The 27,108-nt window shown below is 42.1% G+C and overlaps 1 protein-coding gene across 3 annotated transcripts in view; it reads right to left on the minus strand.

Annotated features, from left to right (window-relative positions):
- Positions 1–26,286, minus strand: part of COMTD1 (catechol-O-methyltransferase domain containing 1) — a 74,929-nt gene extending 48,643 nt beyond the window's left edge. For 2 of the 3 annotated variants that reach the window (XM_056531300.1, XM_056531301.1), the window contains exons 1-5: positions 26,146–26,286; positions 10,903–11,030; positions 8,776–8,875; positions 6,513–6,631; positions 3,999–4,053 (exon numbers count right to left, since the gene is read on the minus strand). In XM_056531300.1, coding sequence (XP_056387275.1) covers positions 3,999–4,053; positions 6,513–6,631; positions 8,776–8,875; positions 10,903–11,030; positions 26,146–26,227 — 484 coding nt within the window. In that variant the 5' untranslated portion in view covers positions 26,228–26,286. Of the gene's footprint in view, positions 1–3,998; positions 4,054–6,512; positions 6,632–8,775; positions 8,876–10,902; positions 11,031–24,123; positions 24,217–26,145 lie in introns of those variants that run through there. The other variant, XM_056531302.1, reaches the window with a different exon arrangement.
- Between the last annotated feature and the right edge of the window lie 822 nt (positions 26,287–27,108).

Consider the following 27,108-nt stretch of genomic DNA (forward strand, 5'->3'; position numbering starts at 1 on the left):
GTTTTATTCACATCACTGGCTGGAGTGTAGAGCAGAGATGTGAGCGCTGTATAGAGCCGCTCTGCATCTTTGCTATATTAAGGACGATCGCATCGGGTGTCAGGACTGACACCTGGGGTGATATGTCTATTAGTACAGGTACTACTACTCCCATCATGGAACAGTTTGTTCCATGCTGGGTGTAGTAGTACTACCTAAAAAATAAATAAACAAATAGAGAAAAAAAAGTGAAGCACACACACACACTTTATGAAAAATTAATTAAAAGTTTATTATAAAAAATAAAAATTTCCTTAAATACATTTTTCCCATCCCTACTGCATATTTATTTTTTTTTGGTACCCAACACATTTACAAAAAAACGCCAAAGGGGCCAAAAATGCTATTTCAACTCATATGCAAAAACGGCAGAAAAAAACGCCAGGAAAAAACATCAGACGCAGGAAATTGCACTGGCGTTTTTTCAGGCTTTTTTTAAGAGAAAAAAAGCACAGGCTCCCTCACTGTCTGCTGAGTGAAGAAAAGGGGGGTAGAGTGGCAGAAGCACACTGTTGCCATGACTGCGCAGGAGAGAGAAGATATAATGGAGGATTTATTTGTTTAAAAAGTAAGTGTCCCTGCATGTATATATATATATATATATATATATATATGTGTAAGTGGATATACAGTACAGACCAAAAGTTTGGCCACACCTTCTCATTCAAAGAGTTTTCTTTATTTTCATGACTATGAAAATTGTAGATTCACACAGAAGGCATCAAAACTATGAATTAACACATGTGGAATTATAGACATAACAAAAAAGTGTGAAACAACTGAAAATATGTCATATTCTAGGTTGTTCAAAGTAGCCACCTTTTGCTTTGATTACTGCTTTGCATACTCTTGGCATTCTCTTGATGAGCTTCAAGAGGTAGTCACCTGAAATGGTCTTCCAACAGTCTTGAAGGAGTTCCCAGAGATGCTTAGCACTTGTTGGCCCTTTTGCCTTCATTGGGTTCAGGTCTGGTGACTGTGGAGGCCAGGTCATCTGGTGCAGCACCCCCTCACTTTCCTTCTTGGTCAAATAACCTGGAGGTGTGTTTGGGGTCATTGTCCTGTTGAAAAATAAATGATGGTCCAACTAAACGCAAACCGGATGGAATAGCATGCCGCTGCAAGATGCTGTGGTAGCCATGCTGGTTCAGTATGCCTTCAATTTTAAATAAATCCCCAACCGTGTCACCAGCAAAGCACCCCCACATCATCACACCTCCTCCTCCATGCTTCATGGTGGGAACCAGGCATGTAGAGTCCATCCGTTCACCTTTTCTCCATCGCACAAAGACACGGTGGTTGGAACCAAAGATCTCATCAGACCAAAGCACAGATTTCCACTGGTCTAATGTCCATTCCTTGTGTTCTTTAGCCCAAACAAGTCTCTTCTGCTTGTTGCCTGTCCTTAGCAGTGGTTTCCTAGCAGATATTCTACCATGAAGGCTTCACACAGTCTCCTCTTAACAGTTCTAGAGATGTGTCTGCTGCTAGAACTCTGTGTGGCATTGACCTGGTCTCTAATCTGAGCTGCTGTTAACCTGCGATTTCTGAGGCTGGTGACTCTGATGAACTTATCCTCCGCAGCAGAGGTGACTCTTTGTCTTCCTTTCCTGGGGCGGTCCGCATGTGAGCAAGTTTCTTTGTCGCTCTTGATGGTTTTTGTGACTGTACTTGGGGACACATTCCACCTAGAATATGACATATTTTCAGTTGTTTCACACTTTTTTGTTATGTCTATAATTCCACATGTGCTAATTCATAGTTTTGATGCCTTCAGTGTGAATCTACAATTTTCATAGTCATGAAAATAAAGAAAACTCTTTGAATGAGAAGGTGTGTTCAAACTTTTGGTCTGTACTGTATATATGTATGTGTATATATCTGTGAATATATGAAGTGAATGTGTGTGTGTTAAAGGGGGACTACAATCATGCTTCCAGCTGTTGCAATACTACAACTCCCAGCATGCCTGCACAGCCAAATTATGTGTGGGCATGCTGGGAGTTGTGGTTTTGCAACAAGTGGAGGAACACAGCCTGCAGCAACACTGCTGAAAATCACTTTTACCAATCATATGCCTCCAGCTGTTGCAAAACTACAACTCATAGGATGCGTGGGTATGCTGGGAGCTGCAGTTTTTCAAAAGCTGTAGGCACACAGTGTGTGTGTGTATATAGCATAAAACCAGAAAGGAAAGGGTTACCACTCCCAGAGCAGTGAGGGAGGGGGAGTGGTCATCAAGTACTTTCACTTTGCAATCACTTATTGCAAACATTATCAGAATGAGATACTGAGCAACATATAACAGTTTAGCTTTTTATGGGTGATCTGACAGGTACGCTTTAATTATCACAGGTATAACTTGTTTCTTTTCAGTTATTTACATGTCAAAAAAATTAATTTTTTTAGCATGTATTGGAACCTTTTTTGGGGACATAAATGTTAAAAGAAAAAAAGGTCTGCTTTAGGGCAATAAAAAAACATTCAGAAAGTACTCCTCAGTGTGTAACAGTCACACATAGGCTATGTTCACACGGGCATTCATTGTGTGGAATGTCTGTTGCAAAATACTGCCGCACGTCCCGCACATTTGATAAATTCAGCAGGTGCTAGGATAAAATGCGAACGCTGGAATCAGAATTTCCGCGGCAGAAACATCTGAAGCAGAAATTAGGCCATGTGAACAGTAAAGCAGAATCCCATAGAATATTCCATGCGGACATTCCGCACAAGTTCCACCCTTAAGGCCATGTTCACACGTTGGAATTCCTGTGCCGGATTCCGCATTGGAGATTCTGCTGAATTCAATGGGATTCTGCTGCGCTGTGCACACGGCAGAATTTCCGCCCCATTTGTTTTCGGCACAAAAATTCAGTTTTCCATGTCCGCAGAAAGAATGAACCTGTTCATTCTTTCTGCGGACTCCACACTTATGTGCAGTCCTAGCACCGGCATGTTTATGCCGGCACCCGCACTTTGCGGAATGTCCCAACAAAGATTCTCCTTGCGGACATTCTACCATGTGAACATGGCTGTGAACATTTGATGTGCAGGATTTGAAGCGGTGTTCAGTCATTTAGTAACTTTACATTGAAATCTGCAGCAGAAAATTCTGCGTATCAAATCTGCACAGAATACTGTATGTGTGACTACACCCTTTAAGTGCAAAATTACCATTTTGCCATAAAAGTGCCATGTAAATATACAGCAAGGGTGGGTTTACATGTTGCAGAGAAAAGTACATCTGAAAGGATACTGACATGCGAGTCAGCACGGTTTTCAGCCTATATGCAGTTAAACTGTTAATGGCCATATGGTCAACTAGAGGCTGGGTGGTTTTACAACAGTGTAGTAAGGTTGCTTTCTTGAGACCGTAGTACGGTCAACTGGGAGTTGCAGCCATACAACAAACACAAAATGTAATGGTTTTAAAGGGAACCTGTAATTTTTAGTTGTTCTGCCCTTATCAAGGGTAGGATAAATAAAATTACAGGTTCCCTTTTTGGGTACGTTCCCACCTGGCATATAAACTGCGTATCCCTCGCTCACCATACACACAAGGCTACGTGTGTAGTGCATTTTGGAGGTGGAGCTGCGAGTCACAGTCATGCGGGGATACACGGCTCCGCCTCCAAAACTCACTGCACACATAGGGCTGCTGCAGGAATGCCTTGTGTGTATGGTGGGAGGGATATGCAGCGTATTTCCCGCTGCTGCTGATTTTGCATATTTTGAGGGATACACTGCGTATACGCCAGGTGGGAACGTACCCTTAAGCTTGTGTGAAACTGGACTTTAGCTGCAATACAGCGCAGCCATGAGCAAACTGCTTGAAGTTCCATTCAGTTAGAAAAAGGTGCTGACTTGCATGACAGTATGGTTCCAGCTGCCAGAGGGGTAAAATATGTCTCAGCTGATCAGTAAATAAGGAGCAAGTCACCTGTGAGTGATTTATTTACCCATTGTTTCTTCTTCAGATTTTACTTCTAACTGAATCCTATCATCTACACCAGCCTGCAAACAGAGGTAGGACAAAAAAGAAAGGTACAGTTATTTCCCGAGAGTAACAGTAAGCACCAAGGGGGAAGATTTATCAAAATCTGTGCAGAGAAAAAGTGGAGCAGCTTACCGCTTTAAAGGGGTTATCCAGGAAAAAACTTTTTTATATATCAACTGGCTCCAGAAAGTTAAACAGATTTGTAAATTACTTCTATTAAAAAATCTTAATAATTTCAGTACTTATAAGCTGATAAAGTTGAGTTGTTCTTTTCTGTCTAAGTGCTCTCTGATGACACGTGTCTCGGGAACCGCCCAGTTTAGAAGCAAATCCCCATAGCAAACCTCTTCTACTCTGAAAGGATTAAGATTTTTTTAATAGAAGTAATTTACAAATCTGTTTAACTTTCTGGAGCCAGTTGATATATAAAAAAAAAAAAAAGTTTTTTCCTGGAATACCCCTTACATTTTTTAAAACACCTCTAAAAAATAAAAGAAGCAATCTGGTTGCTATGGACAACTAGTTGCTCCACCTTTTCTCTGTACAGATTTTGATAAGTCTCTCCCAAGGGTATAGTCTGTGATTATACTAATATGTTTGTTTGTTTTTTGATGCATGGTTAATGACTGTGCTGTTTTGCAAGTTAAACTACTGTGTACCTGCAGAATTATACAGACAGTAAGGGTATGTTCATGCAATAGAATTTCTGTGCGGGATTCCGCATGAGACGGCGCGTTTTCTTCACTACACCGGCATGTTGTACCAGAGGTCCACTGTCAGGGAATGTCTGTATGGAAGTTTTCTGTTCTGAACATTGCTAAATTCAGTCCCACCCTGTGAATAGGGGGACCCCACCCCTTTTAACAATCAATTTGAAAACAGGCTGACAACTATATGAAACTGTACCCCAACAACAGATTGTAAACAGTGGCAATGCACAGTAATATGTACGTAACTAATATATGGTGTTGGAAGTATATCACTGCACAATTCTTATATTTCCAAGTCTGGTTTAGGGCACTTCACACACATCATTATGCCTATGTTTTTTTTTTGTGAGAATGTCTACACACAGCATTGTGGTTTTTGATATGTTGCTGAGACATATCCAAGTCACATTACATATCACTCCTAAGCCTGCTGCGATCTCTTATTAAACTACAGTTGCGGGTAAAGAGGTACCCCACTGGGCAGCGTTCGGAATGCGAAATGTTCCGAATGGTGGCCAGTGGAGTACCCCTTTAAGTAGTAATCGCAGCAGGTGTCAGGAGTGAAACCCAGTGCGATCCAAACAATTGACATGTGTGGGCAACGTATCATCACATTATTATATTTTGATAATGAGAATAACCCTTAAAGGTTTTTTTTAATACATGGGTAAGAGTTCATTGTGTATTTCTGTGGAAAATGTAATGCAAAAATTCCAAGGTTAGGCAGTCAAAAACATGGCTGAAGGGTGGACCAAAATGGCTAAAGTTTTCAGCCCTTTTTCAACAAAAAAATCTCTTTTTCTTAGGTCTATATGTCTAAATTAGGTTGATAGGTTTATATTTTCAGCCATAACAAAAATGTGTGTGTGTATATAGCCTTATGCTAAGTATTTTTACTTTTTCATTTTTTGCAGTGCATGGCCTCATTTAACTGAATTAACTCTAATGAACAGCGGGGGGATGAGTTGTTGGTGCCATTTTCATTTCGCACCTTATGATGCAGGTTCTAGGGCCTTTCCCCCCAAAATTGTGTGTAATAGTACATGCATTATGCCTCATTATACAATGAATACAGTGTTCGTGTATCTCTGGCATTCCCATAGACAGTGCATAGAAGGGGCATGCTGACCACCGTCGCTCGGTGCAAGAGGTGCAGCCTGTAACTATCACTGAATCGCCATGGCCAGTAGCGCTTGTGATCTACTGATAATGGCAGGCTATACTTGAACTTGCCACTGTTTAAAGTGGCAAGTCCATGTCCCTCCAGCAATTTAGAATCAAACTGCTAGCCCTGTGTGAAATAGCAGCTTTAGGGTATGTTCACACTGTAGAATTCCGTGAGCTGAATTCCACCCAGTTAACATTACCATCAGTGTGAATGGGTCTTCCGGGAGACCCGTTCAAACTGAGGAATTTTAGCGGTTAACAATTCCACCGCTGAAATTATTCTGCGTAAAGGAGGAACATGTTCATTCTTTGCGAGGAAGTCCGTGAGCACTGCAAAGCCGTCAATGGTGACGGTGCAGTGCTGCGTGGTCCTACCGCCGGTGGCCGCTAGACGGAATTTCGCATTGTGAACGTTCCCTAAGGCTAGGTTTCCACACAGTTGCCACTGCAGCTTTAAAGCCAAAGTCCGGCTTTGGCGCAAAAACTGCAGTGGCAGTTTTCCAAAAAATGCCAGAAAATAATCTGTGTGGAAACCTTGGCTAACAGATATTTGTCAAAGTCCTTAATTTCTATAAAATGATGAGATAATTATACCATACCTCTCTCCACAATTCCCTTGCATGGCTCACATCCTCTGCCTCTCTAACATGTGCAATTAGTTGTCCATCAGATGGCAACACCAAGGCCAAGATCAAGGGGTTATAGCCGTAGCTGCACCCTGTGGATAGAGAAAGAGATATCACTTAAAGGGGTTATCCACCATAAGGTGATTTTAGTACGTACCTGGCAGACAGTAATGGACATGCTTAGGAAGGATCTGCTCTTGTCTTGGGGCTAAATGGCTGTGTTGTGAGATTACCATAACACTGTGGCTAGCTTTTTGTGAACTGGTATATCCTGTTTGCATTTTCTTTTTTTGACTACTACACATCAGCCACCCCACACATTGAAACATAAATGAGCTGCATCCATTCAAAAGACCTGTGGTTTTCAATCAGGGTGCCTACAGCTGTTGCATTAGTTGCCGATTGATCTCTCTCCCACCAAGCGATCCCTCCACCCATTGAAGCAGACAGGCTCCCTGTCATCAGCTGACTAGTGAGTCAGGTCTCGGCCGCATTGCAACCTGGGAAAACAGTCATTTTGTATGCTAGTAAAAATAAATATTGGGGTGAAAATCACAGAAGAATTGTGAGAAAACCATCACACACAGGTACAGACACTATATTATGAACTACACTTACTTTACTGCCCCTGTAGCATAGTCAAATAAAACAAAAAATTCCTGGAATACCCCTTTAATATAGCTGCTGTGATTTGTACTTAAAACACCGGAAGCATGAACTGTCAAACACCCTATAGACCATGGGAAAACCAGGTACCCTCTTACCAACCAAAGTGTACCCCATCGGTAGGAAGTATATGTACCACCGCTGGATAGTTGTTTAACATACACATATCATTTTTTTCAGTGTACCGGACAGTCAGATCGGCGAGTCTGATAATCCGGAACCTTCAACAAACCAGGATTTTTTAGTACCAATTCTATAAGAGGTAACCACCCTTCAGGATTATAGTATTGCTCTAAAAATGACAGTGACAGTATTGTTAAAATAATATAGGGGGAGATTTATCAAAACCTGTGCAGAGGAAAACTTGTCCAGTTGCCCATAGCAACCAATCAGCTCACTTCTTTCATTTTTAGCAAGGCCTGTGAAAAATGAAAGCAGCGATCTGATTGGTTGCTATGGGCAACCAGACAACTTTTCCTCTGCACAGGTTTTGATAAATCTCCCCCTATGACCAAACTGACACCACTAACATATAGCATATATATTTTGTATTCACAGAAGCAGTAGCAATCCAATCAAGTCTAAGGTCATACTTATATGATTTTTTTTTTTATGAATCACTATATGTAAGCATAATTGTTCCATCTTATTTTGATTCATTTTCACTCTGTTCTTATTGCATACTAATACACGTTTCATCTCATCAAGCGCCTGATTACAATACACCTGTAGGTGATACTATTCACTCTAGCTTTTGGCTCCACATCACGCTGTAAGGTTGCGTCTACATCACGCTAAACCAGTGCATTGCTGCAAACTTGTTATTGCCACAATGTGTATGTGAGGGGGTTGTTGAGTTCAGATAAACCTACCTACCATGAGTGACAGAGGGGCATGCAGGTATAGTAAAGCTACATTTTGCAAATTTTAACAAAGGACTGTCTGGAAACCATAATGTATGAATAATCCGCTATAGAGATATTCATGTCTGGCACATCTATACGATGCCATTGATGTGTATTCACATAGTGTTTTTATTTTCCCTTAAATTATTTTTATGGACACCTGCCTATCCATTACATGATAATGGACAGATTTTAATCCTATGGAAGTAAACAATAACAGTACCTATATAAAGACAGCACGCAGAGATCTTGAAAACATAACTTTTTATTACAAGCTGAATAAAATGTAAGCTGGAAAGAAAAGTAGCGGAGGCACTGGTGTTGCTGTTCATGAGGTTTATTCCCTCAAGTCAGTTATACAACAATGGCCCTGACTTGATGGAATAAACCTCATGAAACAGCAACACCAGTGCCTCCGCTACTTTTCTTTCCAGCTTGGATTTTTGTCTTGTGGATTCTGGAGGATAGAGCACAGTGACCAGCTAAAATTTCCTGCGTCCAGGCGTGGAACCCAATATACACTACTATATCCCGCAAACAAAGGTACGCGGCAGTGCCGTACTCACTTTCACCTTACCTATGGACTTTGAGATGGCTAACTAAAATGTATTTGCAAAAATTGGAATACCCCTTTAAGTGAATGCAAATTTCACATAAATCCTTACCCATTTCTAAAATTTTCTTGGAGTTAATAAGTTTAGCCAGATTTGCCAATAGTTGGGCCGTGTCACTGCTAAAATCCTGAGAAGTAGTTTCTATGAGATTCTGGAAATAAACATCAGAATTATATGTCATGTTATTCTAGAAATATGAAAATAAGCACAATATCATCAATACAAGAATTTAGCTAAAGCAATTGGTGTATAATGAAAAAACATAAACATTTGCATTATTCACAAAGTTTCTTGCTTTTTCTCCCCTTAGGGTGACATCTGAACTTACTTTGTGATTACAATTTTACAGATATTTGTACACCATGTAGCCACAGCCTTGGGGCCAATGCTTTACAAAATGAAGACGTCACAAGTCCTGTAATTCCGTTTGTCTAAATGCACAATGCTTTGTTCACATCATGTTTGGAGCTCCCAGCACATATGGCAAATTTATCCACAGGACTCCATTTACCTTACAGAGGCCAAAAGCATGTCCTACCTGTTGCTGTACCATTTTTGAGGGGATTATTGAAAAAAGTATACATAAAACATTACTTACATTCTAAATGCCGAATGTTCGTTCAGCTGCCAGCTATCTCTCCCATTAAGAGTAGGTTCACACGGCAAAATGTGCGGAAGGCCTGCCCGGAAAACACAGGTGGATGTTCCGCACATTTGCACAATCCGGCAGGTACTAGGACCACTCAGAAATGCACTGTGTCATTGATGGCAATGCATTTTTAAAGCGGAATCTCCACTGTTGAAAATCCGCCCCAGACCCCATTAAAGTAAATAGGGTCTGCTGCGGTTTTTCAACAGCGGAGATTCCACTAGCGAATATCTTCTGCGAGTAGCGCAAATAGACCCAGCCCCTTTTCAAACTCACAGTGGGAGATCCGTTGCGAGTTTGAGAAGAAATCCACTCGTGTAAACGAGGCCTTAGGTTACGTTCAGACTGAGGAATCTCCGGCTTGAGATTTTTAAGGTCTCTGGCAAATTAAGACCCCTTTGACACTACCGTTGTCTTCCCTGTTTCCAACTCCCATCAAAAATGTAAAAAAATGTCTGTCAAAAAATCACATTCATGTCTATTGGATTTTTTGCACCCGTTAAGGCCTGTTATGACTAACAGATGCTAGTTCTGATGGCAGTAATGACATTTCATGCACTCATTTTTTGCCCTGCAAAAATAACGGAATAAAAAAGATGTTCAAATTTAACAATGAAGCCTATGGATGACGGATGTTCACAAATGACATCCGTTAGCGCCCATTATTTTGACGTTCATTATTTGTACTGAGCATGCTCAGTAAAGCCTCGCAGCCAGGTAGTCACATAGGCTTAAAAGAAAACAGATGTTAAAAATACATAACGGATGTAATAACAGGTCTAAACAGAAGACAAACATAAAGGGGCATTCCAGGCAAAACCTTTTTTTTTATATATCAACTGGCTCCGGAAAGTTAAACAGATTTGTAAATTACTTCTATTAAAAAATCTTAATCCTTCCAATAGTTATTAGCTTCTGAAGTTTTCTGTCTAACTGCTCAATGATGATGTTACGTCACGGGAGCTGTGCATGATAGGAAAATATACCTTGCATGATGGGAGAATATCCCCATAGGAGCTGGACAGCTCCCGGGACGTGAGTCATCAGAAAGCAGTTAGACAGAAAACAGCAACTCAACTTCAGAAGCTAATAACTTTTGGAAGGATTAAGACTTTTTAATAGAAGTAATTTACAAATCTGTTTAACTTTCCAGAGCCAGTTGATATATAAAAAAAAGTTTTTGCCTGGAATACCCCTTTAAGTTATTTTAACAGAATGTCTGTAAAAAATTATGGAACTTTGTACCCGTTTACACACGTTATTACATTTATTAAGATCTGTTATTTGATAATCTGTTATTGATAAATAACAGCAGATGATATACTGTGAAATAACGGTAGTGTGAAAGTAGCCCAAGTCTTTGATTGCAATTTTATAGTATTTTTACTTGAAAGATGCATCAAAATTACACCTGAAATAATGGACATGCACTTTTTTACCACCATAATAATTATGGCTGTAAGAAAAAGAACATCAGCTGTGCAGCAATGACCCTGTTCTTACAGTGGACTATGCTTTGTATTTTATACCTGTCTCAACTTCTTTGCAGATGGATGCTCTCTGAGAGACATGCGCAGTAAATACGTTCTCCGTGGGTCATCTGCACCCTCAAAAATCTTCTGGGACTTTCTTCTTCGATACATAAAATATCTTTTGCCTAAAAAGTAAAACTGAATTTTAATATAGCAAAATAGCAATGTAGACATATGTAGCATCTTATGTAAAAGAATAAAGTAGTGTTTGCTTTTTATACATCCTAAGAATGAGAGGCTGCAGTGCTATATCAGTGTTGTTCCCCCTTTACAAGTTTTCCCAGCACAATGCCTCTTGGTCAGCCTTTATCTGCAGGATACTGCTACACAGCTCTGTCCAAGTGAACTGGTTAAACTCTTTAATTCTCGGTCAGATCTCAACTCTAGAGTTCACACACAGAATTTTGGTCAGTATGTTATCAGTAGTATTTTTAGCCAAAACCAGGAATGGCTTCTGTAATACAGATCTAAAATATTAGTGATAATATACCATTAGTATTTCATCCATATTTTTGTACAGAAAATACTGATGGGCTTGTAGACAGGAAATCGAATGCTAAAGTAAAGAAATATGCTGATGAAACACGGACACAATATGGATCACATCAGGATGCATTCATATTCTAATCCCTCTTCATGGACATCAAAGGAGTTTCCATCCGCAAAGCAGATAAAAGTAGCACACGCTGTATTTTTAATTTGAATAGCCCCATAGATTAACATTAGCTCATATTATACACTGCTCAAAAGAAACACTAAGGGAAGGGAACACTAAGATAACACATCCTAGATCTGAATGAATGAACTAGTCGTATGAAATACTTTCGTCTTTACATTATCAATGGAAATCAAATTTATCAACCCATGGAGGTCTGGATATGGAGTCACACTCAAAATCAATGTGAAAAACCACACTACAGGCTGATCCAACTTTGATGTAATGTCCTTAACCCCTTAAGGACTTAGCCCTTTTTCACCTTAAGGACTCGGCTGTTTTTTGCAATTCTGACCACTGTCACTTTAAACATTAATAACTCTGGAATGCTTTTACTTATCATTCTGATTCCAAAATAGTTTTTTCGTGACATATTCTACTTTAACATAGTGGTAACATTTTATGGTAACTTGCATCCTTTCTTGGTGAAAAATCCCAAAATTTTATGAAAAAAAAGAAAATTTAGCATTTTTCTAACTTTGAAGCTCTCTGCTTGTAAAGAAAATGGATATTCAAAATAAAAATTTTTGGTTCACATATACAATATGTCTACTTTATGTTTGCATCATAAAATTTGAGTTTTTACTTTTGGAAGACACCAGAGGGCTTCAAAGTTCAGCAGCAATTTTCTAATTTTTCACAAAATTTTCAAACTCGATATTTTTCAGGGACTAGTTCAGTTTTGAAGTGGATTTGAAGGATCTTCATATAGGAAATACCCCATTATAAAAACTACACCCCCCAAAGTATTCAAAATTACATTCAGTCAGTGTTTTAACCCTTTAGGTGTTTCACATGAATAGCAGCAAAGTGAAGGAGAAAATTCAAAATCTTCATTTTTTACACTCGCACGTTCTTGTAGACCCAATTTTTGAATTTTTGCAAGTGGTAAAAGGAGAACATTTTTACTTGTATTTGTAGCCCAATTTCTCTCGAGTAAGGACATATCTCATATGTCTATGTAAAGTGTTCGGCGGGCTCAGAAGGGAAGGAGCGACAAGGGAATTTTGGAGGGAACATTTTTCTGAAATGGTTTTTGGGGGGCATGTCACCTTTAGGAAGCCCCTAGGGTGTCAAAACAGCAAAAAATAAAAATAAAAAACACATGGCATACCATTTTGGAAACTAGACCCCTCAGGGAATGTAACATGGGATAAAGTGAGCCTTAATACCCCACAAGTGTTTCATGACTTTTGCAAATGTAAAAAAAAAACAAAAAAAAAACAAAAACATTTTTTACTTAAAATGCTTGTTTTCCCAAAATGTTTACATTTTTAAAAAAGGTAATAGCAGAACATACCATATGGGGGGGGGGGGGGGGGGGGGGGAAAGTGCTCTGCTGGCGCACTACAGGTCTCAGAAGAGGAGTAGTCACATTTGGCTTTTTGGAAGCAAATTTTGCTCTGTGAGCATGCCGCATTTAGGAAGCCCCTATGGTGCCAGGACAGCAAAAAAAAAAAAAAAAAACACATGGCATACTATTTTGGAAACTAGACCCCTCGTGGAACGTAACAAGGGGTTAAGTGAACCTTTATACCCCACAGGTGTTTCACGACTTTTTTTTACCTAAAAATGCTTGTTTTCCCAAAAATTTTACATTTTTAAAAAGGGTAAAAGCAGAAAATACCCCACAAAATTTGTAACACAATTTCTCCCGAGTACGGCGATACCCCATATGTGACCCTAAACTGTTGCCTTGAAATACGACAGGGCTCCAAAGTGAGAGCGCCATGCCCATTTGAGGCCTAAATTAGGGACTTGCATAGGGGTGGACATAGGGGTATTCTACACCAGTGATTCTCAAACAGGGTGCCTCCAGCTGTTGATAAACTCCCAGCATACCTGGACAGTCAGTGGCTGTCTGGTAATACTGGGAGTAGTTGTTTTGCAACAGCTGGAGGCTCCATTTTGGAAACAGTGGCGTACCAGACGTTTTTCATTTTTATTGGGGAGGGGAGGGAGGCTGTGTAAAGGTATGTGTATATGTAGTGTTTTTTTACTTTTTATTTTATTTTGTGTTAGTGTAGTGTAGTGTTTTTAGGGTACAGTCGCACGGGCAGAGGTTCACAGTAGTTTCTCACTGGCAGTTTGAGCTGCGGCCGAAAATTTGCCGCAGCTCAAACTTACAGCCGGATACTTACTGTAAACCTCCGCCCATGTGAGTGTACCCTGTACGTTCACATTGGGGAGGGGGGGAACATCCAGCTGTTGCAAAACTACAACTCCCAGCATGCGCTGACAGACTGTACATGCTGAGAGTTTTAGTTTTGCAACAGCTGTAGGCACACTGGTTATGTATCACTGAGTTTGTGACCTAACCAGTGTGCCTCCAGCTGTTGCAAAACTACAACTCCCAGCATGTACGGTGCATGCTGGGAGTTGTAGTTTGCAACAGCTGGAGTCACACCGGTCGTGAAACACTGAGTTAGGTAAAAAAAAACTCTGAGTTTCACAACCAGTGTGCCTTCAGCTGTTGCAAAACTACAACTCTCAGCAGTCACCGACAGCCAACGGGCATGCTGGGAGTTGTAGTTATGCAACCAGTAGATGCACCACTACAACTCCCAGCATGCACTTTAGCTGTTTGTGCAAGCTGGGAGTTGTAGTAATACAACAAAAATGTGCCTCCAGCTGTTGCAAAACTATAAGTCCCAGCATGCCCATAAGGGAATGCTGGGAGTTGTGGTGGTCTGCCTCCTGCTGTTGCATAACTACAGCTCCCAGCATGCCCTTTTTGCATGCTGGGAGCTGTTGCTAAGCAACAGCAGGAGGCTGTCACTCAGCTCCAACTGCTGATCCACGCCGCCACTGCAGGTCAGTCCCTCACCGCCGCCGCTGCTCCTGGGGCCCCGATCCCAACAGGGACGCCGGGGATCGGGGTCCCCAGCTGCCGGGGTCCTCTTCCCACACCCGATCACGTCCTCCGGAAGAGGGGCGGAGCGGGTTGCGTGAGTGACACCCGCAGCAGGTGCCCTGATTGGTCGGCCGGTAAACCGTCCGACGAATCAGGGCGATCGTGAGGTGGCACCAGTGCCACCTCACCCCTGCTGGCTATGGCTGTTCGGGGCTGTCAGAATCAAAATGAGGCTCAGTAGTGTGTGCGGCCTCCATGTGCCCGTATAACCTCCCTACAATGCCTGGGCATGCTTCTGAGGAGATGACTCCTGGACAGTCTGTGGTGCAGCGTGGCATTGTGGATGGAGCGAGACATTATGTCCCAGATGTGCTCAATCAAATTCAGGTCTGGGGAACGGGTGGGCCAGTCCATAGCATCAATACCTTCCTCTTGTAGGAACTGCTGACATACTCCAGCCACATGAGGTCTAGCATTGTCTTGCATTAGGAGGAACCCAGGGCCAACTGCACCAGCATATGGTCACACAAGGGGTCTGAGGATCTCATCTCGGTACCTAATGGCAGTCAGGCTTCCTCTGGCAAGCACATGTAGAGCTGTGCGGCCCCCCAAAGAAATGCCACCCCACACCATTACTGACCCACCACTAAACTGGTCATGCTGGAGGATGTTGCAGGCAGCAGAACATTCTCCACGGCACCGCCAGGCTCTGTCACATGTGCTCAGTGTGAACACTGCTTTCATCTGTGAAGAGCGCAGACCGTCAGTGGCGAATTTGCCAATCTTGATGTTCTCTGGTAAATGCCAAACGTCCAGCACGTTGTTGGGCTGTAAGCTCAACCCCCACCTGTGGACGTCGGGCCCTCATACCACCCTCATGGAGTCTGTTTCTGACATAGTGGACACATGCACATTTGTGGCCTGCTGGAGGTCATTTTGCAGGGCTCTGGCAGTGCTCCTCCTTGCACAAAGACGGAGGTAGCGGTCCTGCTGCTGGGTTGTTGCCCTCCTATGGCCTCCTCCACGTCTCCTGATGTACTGGCCTGTCTCCTGGTAGCGCCTCCATGCTCTGGACACTATGCTGACAGACACAGCAAACCTTCTTGCCAAAGCTCGCATTGATGTGCCATCTTGGATGACCTGCACTACCTGAGCCACATGTGTGGGTTGTAGACTCAGTCTCATGCTACCACTAGAGTGAAAGCACCGCCAGCATTCAAAAGTGACCAAAACATCAGCCAGGAAGCATAGGAACTGAGAAGTGGTCTGCGGTCACCACCTGTAGAACCACTCCTTTATTGGGGGTGTCTTGCTAATCTATATATATAAAACTCAACGTGTGTGTATGTGAGTATGTTCCAGCATCACGTCCAAACAGCTAAAGATATTAACATTAAACTTGGCACACATGTTACTTATATGTCAACAACAAACATAGGAAAAGTAACTTAACCCTTACTCACCCCCATTTGCCAGGGGCAGGGTTTTTGTTTAAAGCCATGTTACTTATATATCCACTTAAAATATAGGATAGTTAATTTAACCCTTAACTACACCCATTTGTGAGGATTGGGGTTTTTGTTTAACCCCTTAAGGACTGAGCCCTTTTTCACCTTAAGGACTCAGCCATTTTTTGCAAATCTGACCACTGTCACTTTAAACATTAATAACTCTGGAATGCTTTTAGTTATCATTCTGATTCCGAGATTGTTTTTTCGTGACATATTCTACTTTAACATAGTGGTAAATTTTTGTGGTAACTTGCATCCTTTCTTGGTGAAAAATCCCAAAATTTTATGAAAAATTTGAAAATTTTGCATTTTTCTAACTTTGAAGCTCTCTGCTTGTAAGGAAAATGGATATTTCAAATAATTTTTTTTTTTTTATTCACATATACAATATGTCTACTTTATGTTTGCATCATAAAATTGATGAGTTTTTACTTTTGGAAGACACCAGAGGGCTTCAAAGTTCCGCAGCAATTTTCCAATTTTTCACAAAATTTTGAAACTCGCTTTTTTTCAGGGACCAGTTCAGGTTTGAAGTGGATTTGAAGGGTCTTCATATTAGAATTACCCCATAAATGACCCCATTATAAAAACTGCACCCCCGAAAGTATTCAAAATGACATTCAGTAAGCGTTTTAACCCTTTACGGGTTTCACAGGAATAGCAGCAAAGTGAAGGAGAAAATTCACAATCTTCATTTTTTACACTCGCATGTTCTTGTAGACCCAATTTTTGAATTTTTGCAAGGGGTAAAAAGGAGAAAATTTTTACTTGTATTTGAAACCCAATTTCTCTCGAGTAAGCACATACCTCATATGTCTATGTTAATTGTTCGGCGGGCGCAGTAGAGGGCTCAGAAGGGAAGGAGCGTCAAATGGTTTTTGGGGGGCATGTCACCTTTAGGAAGCCCCTATGGTGCCAGAACAGCAAAAAACCCCACATGGCATACCATTTTGGAAACTAGACCCCTCGGGGAACGTAACAAGGGGTAATGTGAACCTTAATACCCCACAGGTGATTCACGACTTTTGCATATGTAAAAAAAAAAAACATTTTTTTACCTAAAATGCTTGGTTTCCCTAAAGTTTTACATTTTTAAAAAGGGTAATAGCAGAAAATACCCCCCAAAATTTGAAGCCCAATTTCTCCTGATTCAGAAAACACCCCATAAGGGGGTGAAAAGTGCTCTGCTGGCGCATTACAGGTCTCAGAAGAGAAGGAGTCACATTTGGCTTTTTTGAAGGAAATTTTGCTCTGGGGGCATGCCGCATTTAGGAAGCCCCTATGGTGCCAGGACAGCAAAAAAAAAAACACATGGCATACCATTTTGGAAACTAGACCCCTCAGGGAACGTAACAAGGGGTAAAGTGAACCTTAATACCCTACAGGTGTTTCACGACTTTTGCATATGTAAAAAAAAATAAAAAAATGTACCTAAAATGCTTGGTTTCCCCAAAAATTTACATTTATACAAAGGGTTAAAGCAGAAAATACCCCCCAAAATTTGAAGCACAATTTCTCCCGATTCAGAAAACACCCCATATGGGGGTGAAAAGTGCTCTGCTGGCGCACTACAGGTCTCAGAAGAGAAGGAGTCACATTTGGCTTTTTGAAAGCAAATTTTGCTCTGGGGGCATGCCGCATTTAGGAAGCCCCTATGGTGCCAGGACCGCAAAAAAAGCCCACATGGCATACCATTTTGGAAACTAGAGCCCTCGGGGAATGTAACAAGGGGTTAAGTGAACCTTAATACCCCACAGGCGTTTCACGACTATTGCATATGTAAAAAAAATAAAAAAAATTTACCTAAAATGCTTCTTTTCCCAAAAACTTTATATTTTTAAAAAGGGTAAAAGCAGAAAATACCCCCCAAAATTTGAAGCCCAATTTCTCCCGAGTACGGCGATACCCCATATGTGACCATTAACTGTTGCCTTGAAATACGACAGGGCTCCAAAGTGAGAGCGCCATGCGCAATTGAGGCCTAAATTAGGGATTGCATAGGGGTGGACATAGAGGTATTCTACGCCAGTGATTCCCAAACAGCGTGCCTCCAGCTGTTGCAAAACTCCCAGCATGCCTGGACAGTCAACGGCTGTCTGACAATACTGGGAGTTGTTGTTTTGCAACAGCTGGAGGCTCCGTTTTGGAAACAGTGGCGTACCAGATGCTTTAATTTTTATTGGGGAGGGGAGGGGGGCTGTGTAGGGGTATGTGTATATGTAGTGTTTTTTTACTTTTTATTTTATTTTTTGTGTTAGTGTAGTGTAATGTTTTTAGGGTACAGTCGCACGGGCGGGGGTTCACAGTAGTTTCTCGCTGGCAGTTTGAGCTGTTGCAGAAAATTTGCTGCAGCTCAAACTTGCAGCCCGATACTTACTGTAATCCTCCGCCCATGTGAGTGTACCCTGTACATTCACATTGGGGGGGACCTCTAGCTGTTGCAAAACTACAACTCCCAGCCTGCGCTGACAGACTGTACATGCTGAGAGTTTTAGTTTTGCAACAGCTGTAGGCACACTGGTTATGTATCACGGAATTTGTGACCTTACTCAGTGTTTCAAAACCAGTGTGCCTCCAGCTGTTGCAAAACTACAACTCCCAGCATGTACGGTGCATGGTGTAAGGTGACTGCTGGGAGTTGTAGTTTGCAACAGCTGGAGGCACACCGGTCGTGAAACACTGAGTTAGGTAAAAAAAAAACTCTAAGTTTCACAACCAGTGTGCCTTCAGCTGTTGCAAAACTACAACTCTCAGCAGTCACCGACAGCCCACGGGCATGCTGGGAGTTGCAGTTATGCAACCAGCAGATGCACCACTACAACTCCCAGCATGCACTTTAGCTGTTTGTGCAAGCTGGGAGTTGTAGTTATACAACAGCTGAAGGTACACTTTTCCATAGAAAAAATGTGCCTGCAGCTGTTGCAAAACCATAAGTCCCAGCATGCCCATAAGGGAATGCTGGGAGTTGTGGTGGTCTGCCTCCTTCTGTTGCATAACTACAGCTCCCAGCATGCCCTTTTTGCATGCTGGCAGCTGTTGCTAAGCAACAGCAGGAGGCTGTAACTCACCTCCTGCTGCTGCTCCATCGCAGGCTGTCCCTCGCCGTCGCCGTCGCTCCTGGGGCCCCGATCCCAACATTGACGCCGGGGATCGGGGTCCCCAGCACCCGGGGTCGTCTTCCCGCACCCGCTCACGTCCTCCGGAAGAGGGGCGGAGCGGGTGCGGGAGTGACACCCGCAGCAGGCGCCCTGATTGGTCGGCCGGTAATCCGGCCGACGAATCAGGGCGATCGTGAGGTGGCACCAGTGCCACCTCACCCCTGCAGGCTCTGGCTGTTCGGGGCCGTCAGAGACGGCCCCGAACAGCCAGTAATTCCGGGTCACCGGGTCACTGGAGACCCGATTGACCCGGAATCGCCGCAGATCGCTGGACTGAATTGTCCAGCGATCTGCGGCGATCGCCGACATGGGGGGGCATAATGACCCCCCTGGGCGATATGCCGGGATGCCTGCTGAAAGATTTCAGCAGGCATCCGGCTCCGGTCCCCAACCGGCTAGCGGTGGGGGCCGGAATTCCCACGGGCGTATGGATACGCCCTGCGTCCTTAAGGACTCGGGATGCAGGGCGTATCCATACGCCCTGCGTCCTTATGAGGTTAAAGTCCCAAGCAAATCAATGGGAAATGTATGTTCCCACATAACTTCCGTACGGCTGGAGATATTTCAATACCTGGTACACATATTACGGGTTGGGATATGAGGATGGGATATGAGGTCGGGATAGGAGGTCAGGATAGGAGCTCGGGATATGAGGATGGGATATGACAACAATATATGAGGATGGGATATGAAGTCAAAAGCTTCCTCCTTTGTTGATTTTCCTCCCCAACAAGGATTAGGAAGGAAAAACCGGGCAATGCTAGGTACTCAGCTAGCTGCCTATAATTTCCACCTGTTGTCTGTTCCATTTACACATCAGCATGTGAAATTGATTGTCAATCAGTGTTGCTTCCTGAGTGGACAGTGTGATTTCACAGAAGTGTGATTGACTTGGAGTTACATTGTGTTGTTTAAGTGTTCCCTTTATTTTTTTGAGCAGTGTGGTTAGCAAAAAACAAATGTAATAAGGATGCAAAATATGTGAAACCAGACTTACACTTTTTCTGGTGTTTTATCTCCAAAAACATCAGAAAAACTGCAACTGCTTTTTCCCAGCATTTTTTTTATAGGTGTGTAAGCACCAATTTTTTTCACTCTGTGGCAGTTTTTCCTGCCTTCAGGGTATACTATTCCATGCAGAGCGTCTGGCCCACGAAGTGTTAAGCGGTACATAGTGATACACCGCATTACTACTTACCTCAGATGGCTGTATAGTATACTATCCCACTATACTGACAGGAGTACCTGCTCTTAGCAAGCAAGCTGTGTCCACAGCTAGACAGCCATGGGTACAGTTCAGGCTGAGCAGAACGTATACATTGTATACCTTCTTCCCAGCAAGAATATACAGGAAACCTGATATCTGTGTAGATCGCTGAACTAGGTTGCACTGCTGTGCATACAGTAAACCAGTGATCTATATAGGAATATGGTTAGTAAGTGATGCTCTGTTCACATTGGGAAACACTAAAAATAAAGGCATGCTAAAAAATGCACAAACAGGGAGCCTCCAGCTGTTGCAAAACTATAGCTCCCAAAGGCTGCCAAGGGAAAGCTGAGGGCTCTGCTTTTTGATCTTTATGGGAGCTCTCCCAGGGTACTAAACTATTTTTTGTGTTTTACTATTCTTCTTTCTGCAGTGGCTCCAGTAACTGCGGCAGGGGCTTCCGTGGCAGCAGCGGTGGTGACTTCAGCGGAGGATTGGCACAGCTGTCCATCTGACTGCACTCCTCCTCCAACGGCTAAGATGATTGGTAGCTGCAGCGGCTTAAGTCAGCTGACGTGATTCCGGACTGGCCACTGTATGCATACAGTTCAGCCATGCGGCAGGTATATGAAGCAAGCTCGGGAGCTGAGCTCGCTTCATACTGGGTGATGTCCGGCATTAACCTTTTAGACACCGCAATCAAAGTTTATTGCAGCGTCTAAAATGCCTAAAACTAGTGCCGGTAGCTCAGTGGAGCTGATCGGGACACCCACGGCAAAACCCGTGGGTTCTCAATCAGCTGAGAGGATGGGAGGAGGGTTCCCTACCTTCCTCCTTCCCATCCGATCAACGCTCCAATACTACAGGCAGTCTCAGCAGCCTGTATTAATGGAGCGCCAATAACACTGATCAATGCTGTGCTATGGCACAACATTGAACAGTGTCTGCAATCACATGATTGCAAGTAGTAGTCCCCATAGGGCAGTATTTCCCAAACAGTGAAGTAGACAAAGTATCCCGGCACAGGCTTAGGTCCTTTTCCAATGCTTTATTAAACGCATAAAGTGTACAGGAACACAAGATGCATTTCGGCTTTCGCCTTTATCAATTACATGCAATTGATAAAGGCGGAAGCCGAAATGCGTCTTGCGTTCCTGTACACTTTATGCATTAAATAAAGCATTGGAAAAGCACCTAAGCCTGTGCTGGGATACTTTCTCTACTTTATCCTACATAATCCTCGTGCATGGCAAATTGCTCAAGTGCCGCTCTGACCTGCATTGTTATATATTTTCCAAACAGTGTGCCTCCAGCTGTAGCAAAACTACAACTCCCAGCATGCTGGAAGTTGTAGTTTTGCAAAGACTGGAGTTGTAGCTTTGCAACAACTGGAGAGACACTGTTTGGAAAACACTGCCCTATGGGGAATAAAAAAAATGTAAAAAATAAAAATAGTCATGCCCCCTCCCACAGACATGAATGGAAGAGGTGTGACAGTTGTGGTCGCCCGTCATCTGGCACGGAGCAAAGTGCATTGGATTACAGGGTGCTGTGCCAGAGATTGCGGGGGTCCCAGTGGCCGGACCCCCCCATCCGGAATCAGACATGTTAACCCCTAGATTTTGGATACTACTTACTCCCAGTGCTCACTCCCATGCGGCTGCACTGCACAATAGAGCAACGCAACAACGCCAAAGAGTGTGGAGACTATGCCAGGCCAGGCACATGCAGAGGAGGAATTAAGCAAATTTCTACCCATTTCATATTAAATCCCCTCCATTTACTGTTTAGTCAGTGAACATGAAATTTAGGGGGGTTGGCTATACGAAATAAGGGGATTGATCATGAAATACGGGGATTTCACCATTTGTTTATTATGTCGCAAACATTTTTCCCATATTGTGCAGCCCTACTATGCATCACTACTTACCTCTCTAGATGCTGAAACTATGGCAGTTTTGCCACTGCGCAGAAAAATTTACAAAATTAGGGGAAAAAAAACACCATGTAGGTTTTAGTTTCATAAATTCCTATCGACTTTCAGCTAACCTCTGGCTTTGCAACTGTTTCACCTTTTTGGTGCGCCCCCCCCCCCCCTCCAAAAAAAAACCAAGTAAACACTTAGCCTCAGATACAGAAATACGCTGCAGATTTTCAGCAGCAGCAGAAAAACTTTGGCACATTTTCTGCTGCAGAAAAACTGCAGTGTATCTGCAACTTGTGTTTCTAACCTTAGGCCTCTTTCACACACAGTTTTTTTTTTTTTTTTACATTTTTCTTTTGTATATATGTCTTGTCTGCTGTTTTTCTAGTCTTCTACAAAAGCCTGTGGAGAAACACACCCTACAATTTAAAAAGAAATGCAACAAATCCCCCAAATGCCCCAAAATACATTGTGTACGTAGACTTAGCAGCATTTTGCTATAGACCTCAAAATAACATCTGAATGCAGAATTTCTACATATAAAAAGTAAAAATGAAATTTTGCGGCCATTGAAAATGCTGCAAAAAAAACTCCTCAGTTCTCAGCTAAAGACCAGTGAAATGGCTTCTGATGAATAGATGTAATTAGCAGAGGAAAATGTCATGAGGTAAAAGCATTATTAATTATTTAGTTCGGCTGTGTGTTCCTGTATGAAACAAATGTATGAGGCTGGCTACAACAGGTAAAGAAGAACGACTAGAAGATTGTTTCTGGGCTATGGAGAAACACTTGTGTATGAAGTGTATTTATAGGAATCTGGTGCATTGTGGCTTGGTGTGAGGAAACAGAGGGTACTTAATCCAAGTGAGGTACTACAGGGGTCGGTACTGGGTCTGCTTTTTTTTCAATGTGTCTATTAAGAACTTTGTAGAGGGATTACATAGTACTTAAATATTTGGAGATAATGCCAAGCTCTGTAAGATAATCATCACAGAGAAGAAGAATATTACAGAGGGATCTGAAGAAGCTAGAGGCTTCAGCAGAGAAAAGGCAAATGAAGTTTAATGTGGATAAATGCAAGGTTAGGGCTCATTCACACTGCCGCTCGGCTCCATCTTGTTTAGTGACTATTCAGCACTAAACAAAGAAGCCGTATGGACCCTTTCCCAACAGGCACTGATGGGTCTTGCTCGGTCCCGAGGAATTCAATTAACTTGAATGAGGTCCGTCGGTGTCCGGTATTTTACAGGAGTTAAGGTCGTGCAGAATCCTTTCTTCATTGAACACCTGTGGTTTAAACAGGATAAGTGATAGAGCTCCCTTTAGTGTCCAGCGGCAGTGTGAACTTGGCCTTATGCACTTAGGCCAAGGAAACAAGATGTATGACTGTGTGCTAAATATTAAAAAATGGGGTAAAACTATCACTTAAAAGGGCTTGGGGTAATGATGGACAATAAGCAGACCTTTAGTGACCAGTGCCAGGCAGCTGCTGCCAAGTCTATTAAAGTCATGGGATCAGGGCTGGTGCAAGGATTTTTGCCACCCTAGACTAACTTTGCTGTCCCTTGACCACACCCATTGTTCCGCCCTTTGACATACTTTACTACTGGGGTGACACACTGTAACAAACCTCCTCATCATGAAATCACCCTACTACTGGGGTGACAGACTGTAACAATCCCACTCCTTATGTAATCTCTTTACTACTGGGGTGACACACTGTAACAACCCTCCTCCTCATGTAATTACCTTACTACTGGGGGGACACACTGTAACAACCTTCTCCTTGTTTAATCTTCTTACTTCTGGGGTGACACGCTGTAACAAACATACATAATCGTGCACTTACACATGCTGTAAGAATTCACACACAAGCCCCCATCAACTGTCAGTTGTGCCATCATTGTCCTCTATAGCCCGTGGCGGAGGAGCAAAGACGGAGTTGTGATGTCATGAGGCAGAGGACATCAGCGAATATGCCTGTCTGCCTCTGCGATCCGATAATCCAGCATGGTGGCCGGAGGTCCCGGGGTCTTCTGCTCTGGTCTGAGATCGAGCAGACCAGAGCAGAAGATGACTGATAATACTGGTCAGTGCTGTGTCCTATACATAGCACTGAACAGTATTAGCAATCAAAGGATTGCTATAGATAGTCCCCTATGGGGACATAAAAAGTGTGAAATAAAAGTTGAAAAATGTAAAAAAAATATAAAAAAGTGAAAAATCCCCTCCCCCAACAAAAAGAAAATTGTCCGTTTTTCCCATTTTACCCCCAAAAAGCATAATTTTTTTAAATAAATATATTTTGTATCGCCGCGTGCGTAAATGTCCGAACTTTCAAAATATAATGTTAATTATCCCGTACGGTGAATGGTGTAAGCGTAAAAAATTTAAAAAGTCCAAAAATGCTGCTTTTTTGTCACATTTTATAAAAATAATAATAAAAAAAAAAATGATAAAAAATGATCTAAAAGTTTTATATATGCAAATGTGGTATCGATAAAAAGTACAGATGACGGCGCAAAAGATGAGCCCTCATACCGCCCTATATATGGAAAAATGAAAAAGTTATAGGTGGTCAAAATAGGGTGATTTTAGATTACTGATTTTATAAGCGGCACAAAAATATAAAAGTATCTAGCCATGGGTATAATTTTAATTGCATTGACCCACAGAATAAAGAACAAATGTCATTTTTACCGTAAAGTGTATAGTGTGAAAACAAAACCCTCCAAAATGCGCAAAATAGTGGTTTTCATTAAAATTTCCTCCCTAAAAATTTTTTTGGGGGGGGGTTCGCTGTACATTTTATGGTAAAATGAGAAGTTTCACTACAGAGTACAATTGGTCACGCAAAAAACAAGCCCTTATATAGGTCTGTAGATGGAAATGTAAAGGAGTTATGGATTTTAGAAGGCGAGGAGGAAAAAACGAAAACGCAAAAATAAAATTGGCCTCGTCCTTAAGGTGAAAATGGGCTTGGTCCTTAAGGGGTTAAATGCCCCTTTCACACTATACATTCATCTGTTTTTAAAGATCTGTTATATGTTCCATTATGACACCCACTAGCTCCATGATGTTGTTATGGAGGAGGGAAGAGGACTCCAGTGGCAACCTGTAAAGCCCAAGAGGCTAAGGGCAGTGCTAGAAAATAATGGTGGCCACATAAAATATTGACACTTTGGGCCCAATATGGACATTTCCAGTAAGGCTCCTTTCACACTATGAAAAGGACCCGTTATATGCATGCACTATTTCTCCCGCTACTATCTCCTGTCCCAAAATAACGTGCGCTATGAATGACGGGGGAGAACGGGTTAAAACGTGTATTAGAACAATCCCATAGACTATAATGGGATTTACTAATGTAAGTTAGGGCTTTTCTAATGGCCATTTTACCCCGCGATCGCCCGCGATTTTATAACGGGTCCTTTTCATAGTGTGAAAGGAGCCTAAGAGGTGTACTCACTTTTGTTGCCAAGGTTTAGACATTAATGCCTGTCTGATGTTATTTTGAGGGAACAGAACATTAAACAGTGTTATATAGGCTGTGCACTCACTACTTTACATTGTAGCAGAGGGTTGTTACATGAAAATATATAATAAAATATTTATACAAATGTCAGGGGTGGACTCACTTATGTGAGGTACTGTAGCATATACACTGCAGATTTAATGCTTTATTTATGGTAACTTAAAGTGACTATTACCTGCAAATATCCTTGTATGAAATCTGCAGTGAATGTGCTATGATACCCTGGAAGGAATGATTACAGAACAGTAATGTCAATTCACACATCTATACAAATGGTTTCTGATGTAATGTTCACTGCAGTATAATACAGAAACAAAAGCTGCAATCTGCACTCACCAATGTAGACCCCAGCAGCGAAGGTGACCCCCAGCATACCTATGCCGACCACGGCTTCTCTGGTGACTCTGGTGAGGAACATAGTGGAGCAGCAGGTACAAAGGACAGCAGCATGCACCGGAGGCACTACACATCCTCATATTGTTCCTGGTCATGTGACCCTACATCGAATAGGAAGCTGGCAATTACAATACTTGACAAAAGGTGGTGTGCGACTGCCATCTAGTGGTACATGTACAGAATTATGAATTCATAAAACCTGGATTTATGTGAGATAAAAGGAAGATGAATCTAAATACATATGGTGGTAAAATGCTGGTGTGAAAAAAGGAATATGTGAGAAGCTGGTGTTTTATGTTTTGTCTAATTTTGTTTGTACATCAAATTCTTATCTAAATCTCTAGGGAATTATTACTAACAGATAGGTAGGACATTTAGATACGCAGGGCTTAACCCCTTAAGGACTCAGGGTTTTTCCGTTTTTGCACTTTCGTTTTTTCCTCCTTACCTTTTAAAAATCATAACCCTTTCAATTTTCCACCTAAAAATCCATATTATGGCTTATTTTTTGCGTCGCCAATTCTACTTTGCAGTGACATTAGTCATTTTACCCAAAAATGCACGGCGAAACGGAAAAAAAAATCATTGTGCGACAAAATCGAAAAAAAAAACGCCATTTTGTAACTTTTGGGGGCTTTCGTTTCTACGCAGTGCATATTTCGGTAAAAATTACACCTTATCTTTATTCTGTAGGTCCATACGGTTAAAATGATACCCTACTTATATAGGTTTGATTTTGTCGCACTTCTGGAAAAAATCATAACTACATGCAGGAAAATTTATACGTTTAAAAATGTCATCTTCCGACCCCTATAACTTTTTTATTTTTCCACGTATGGGGTGGTATGAGGACTCATTTTTTGTGCCGTGATCTGAAGTTTTTATCGGTATGATTTTTGTTTT

The sequence above is a fragment of the Hyla sarda genome, chromosome 7, assembly GCF_029499605.1.
Source record: "Hyla sarda isolate aHylSar1 chromosome 7, aHylSar1.hap1, whole genome shotgun sequence".
In the NCBI taxonomy this organism is placed as follows: Eukaryota; Metazoa; Chordata; class Amphibia; order Anura; family Hylidae; genus Hyla; species Hyla sarda.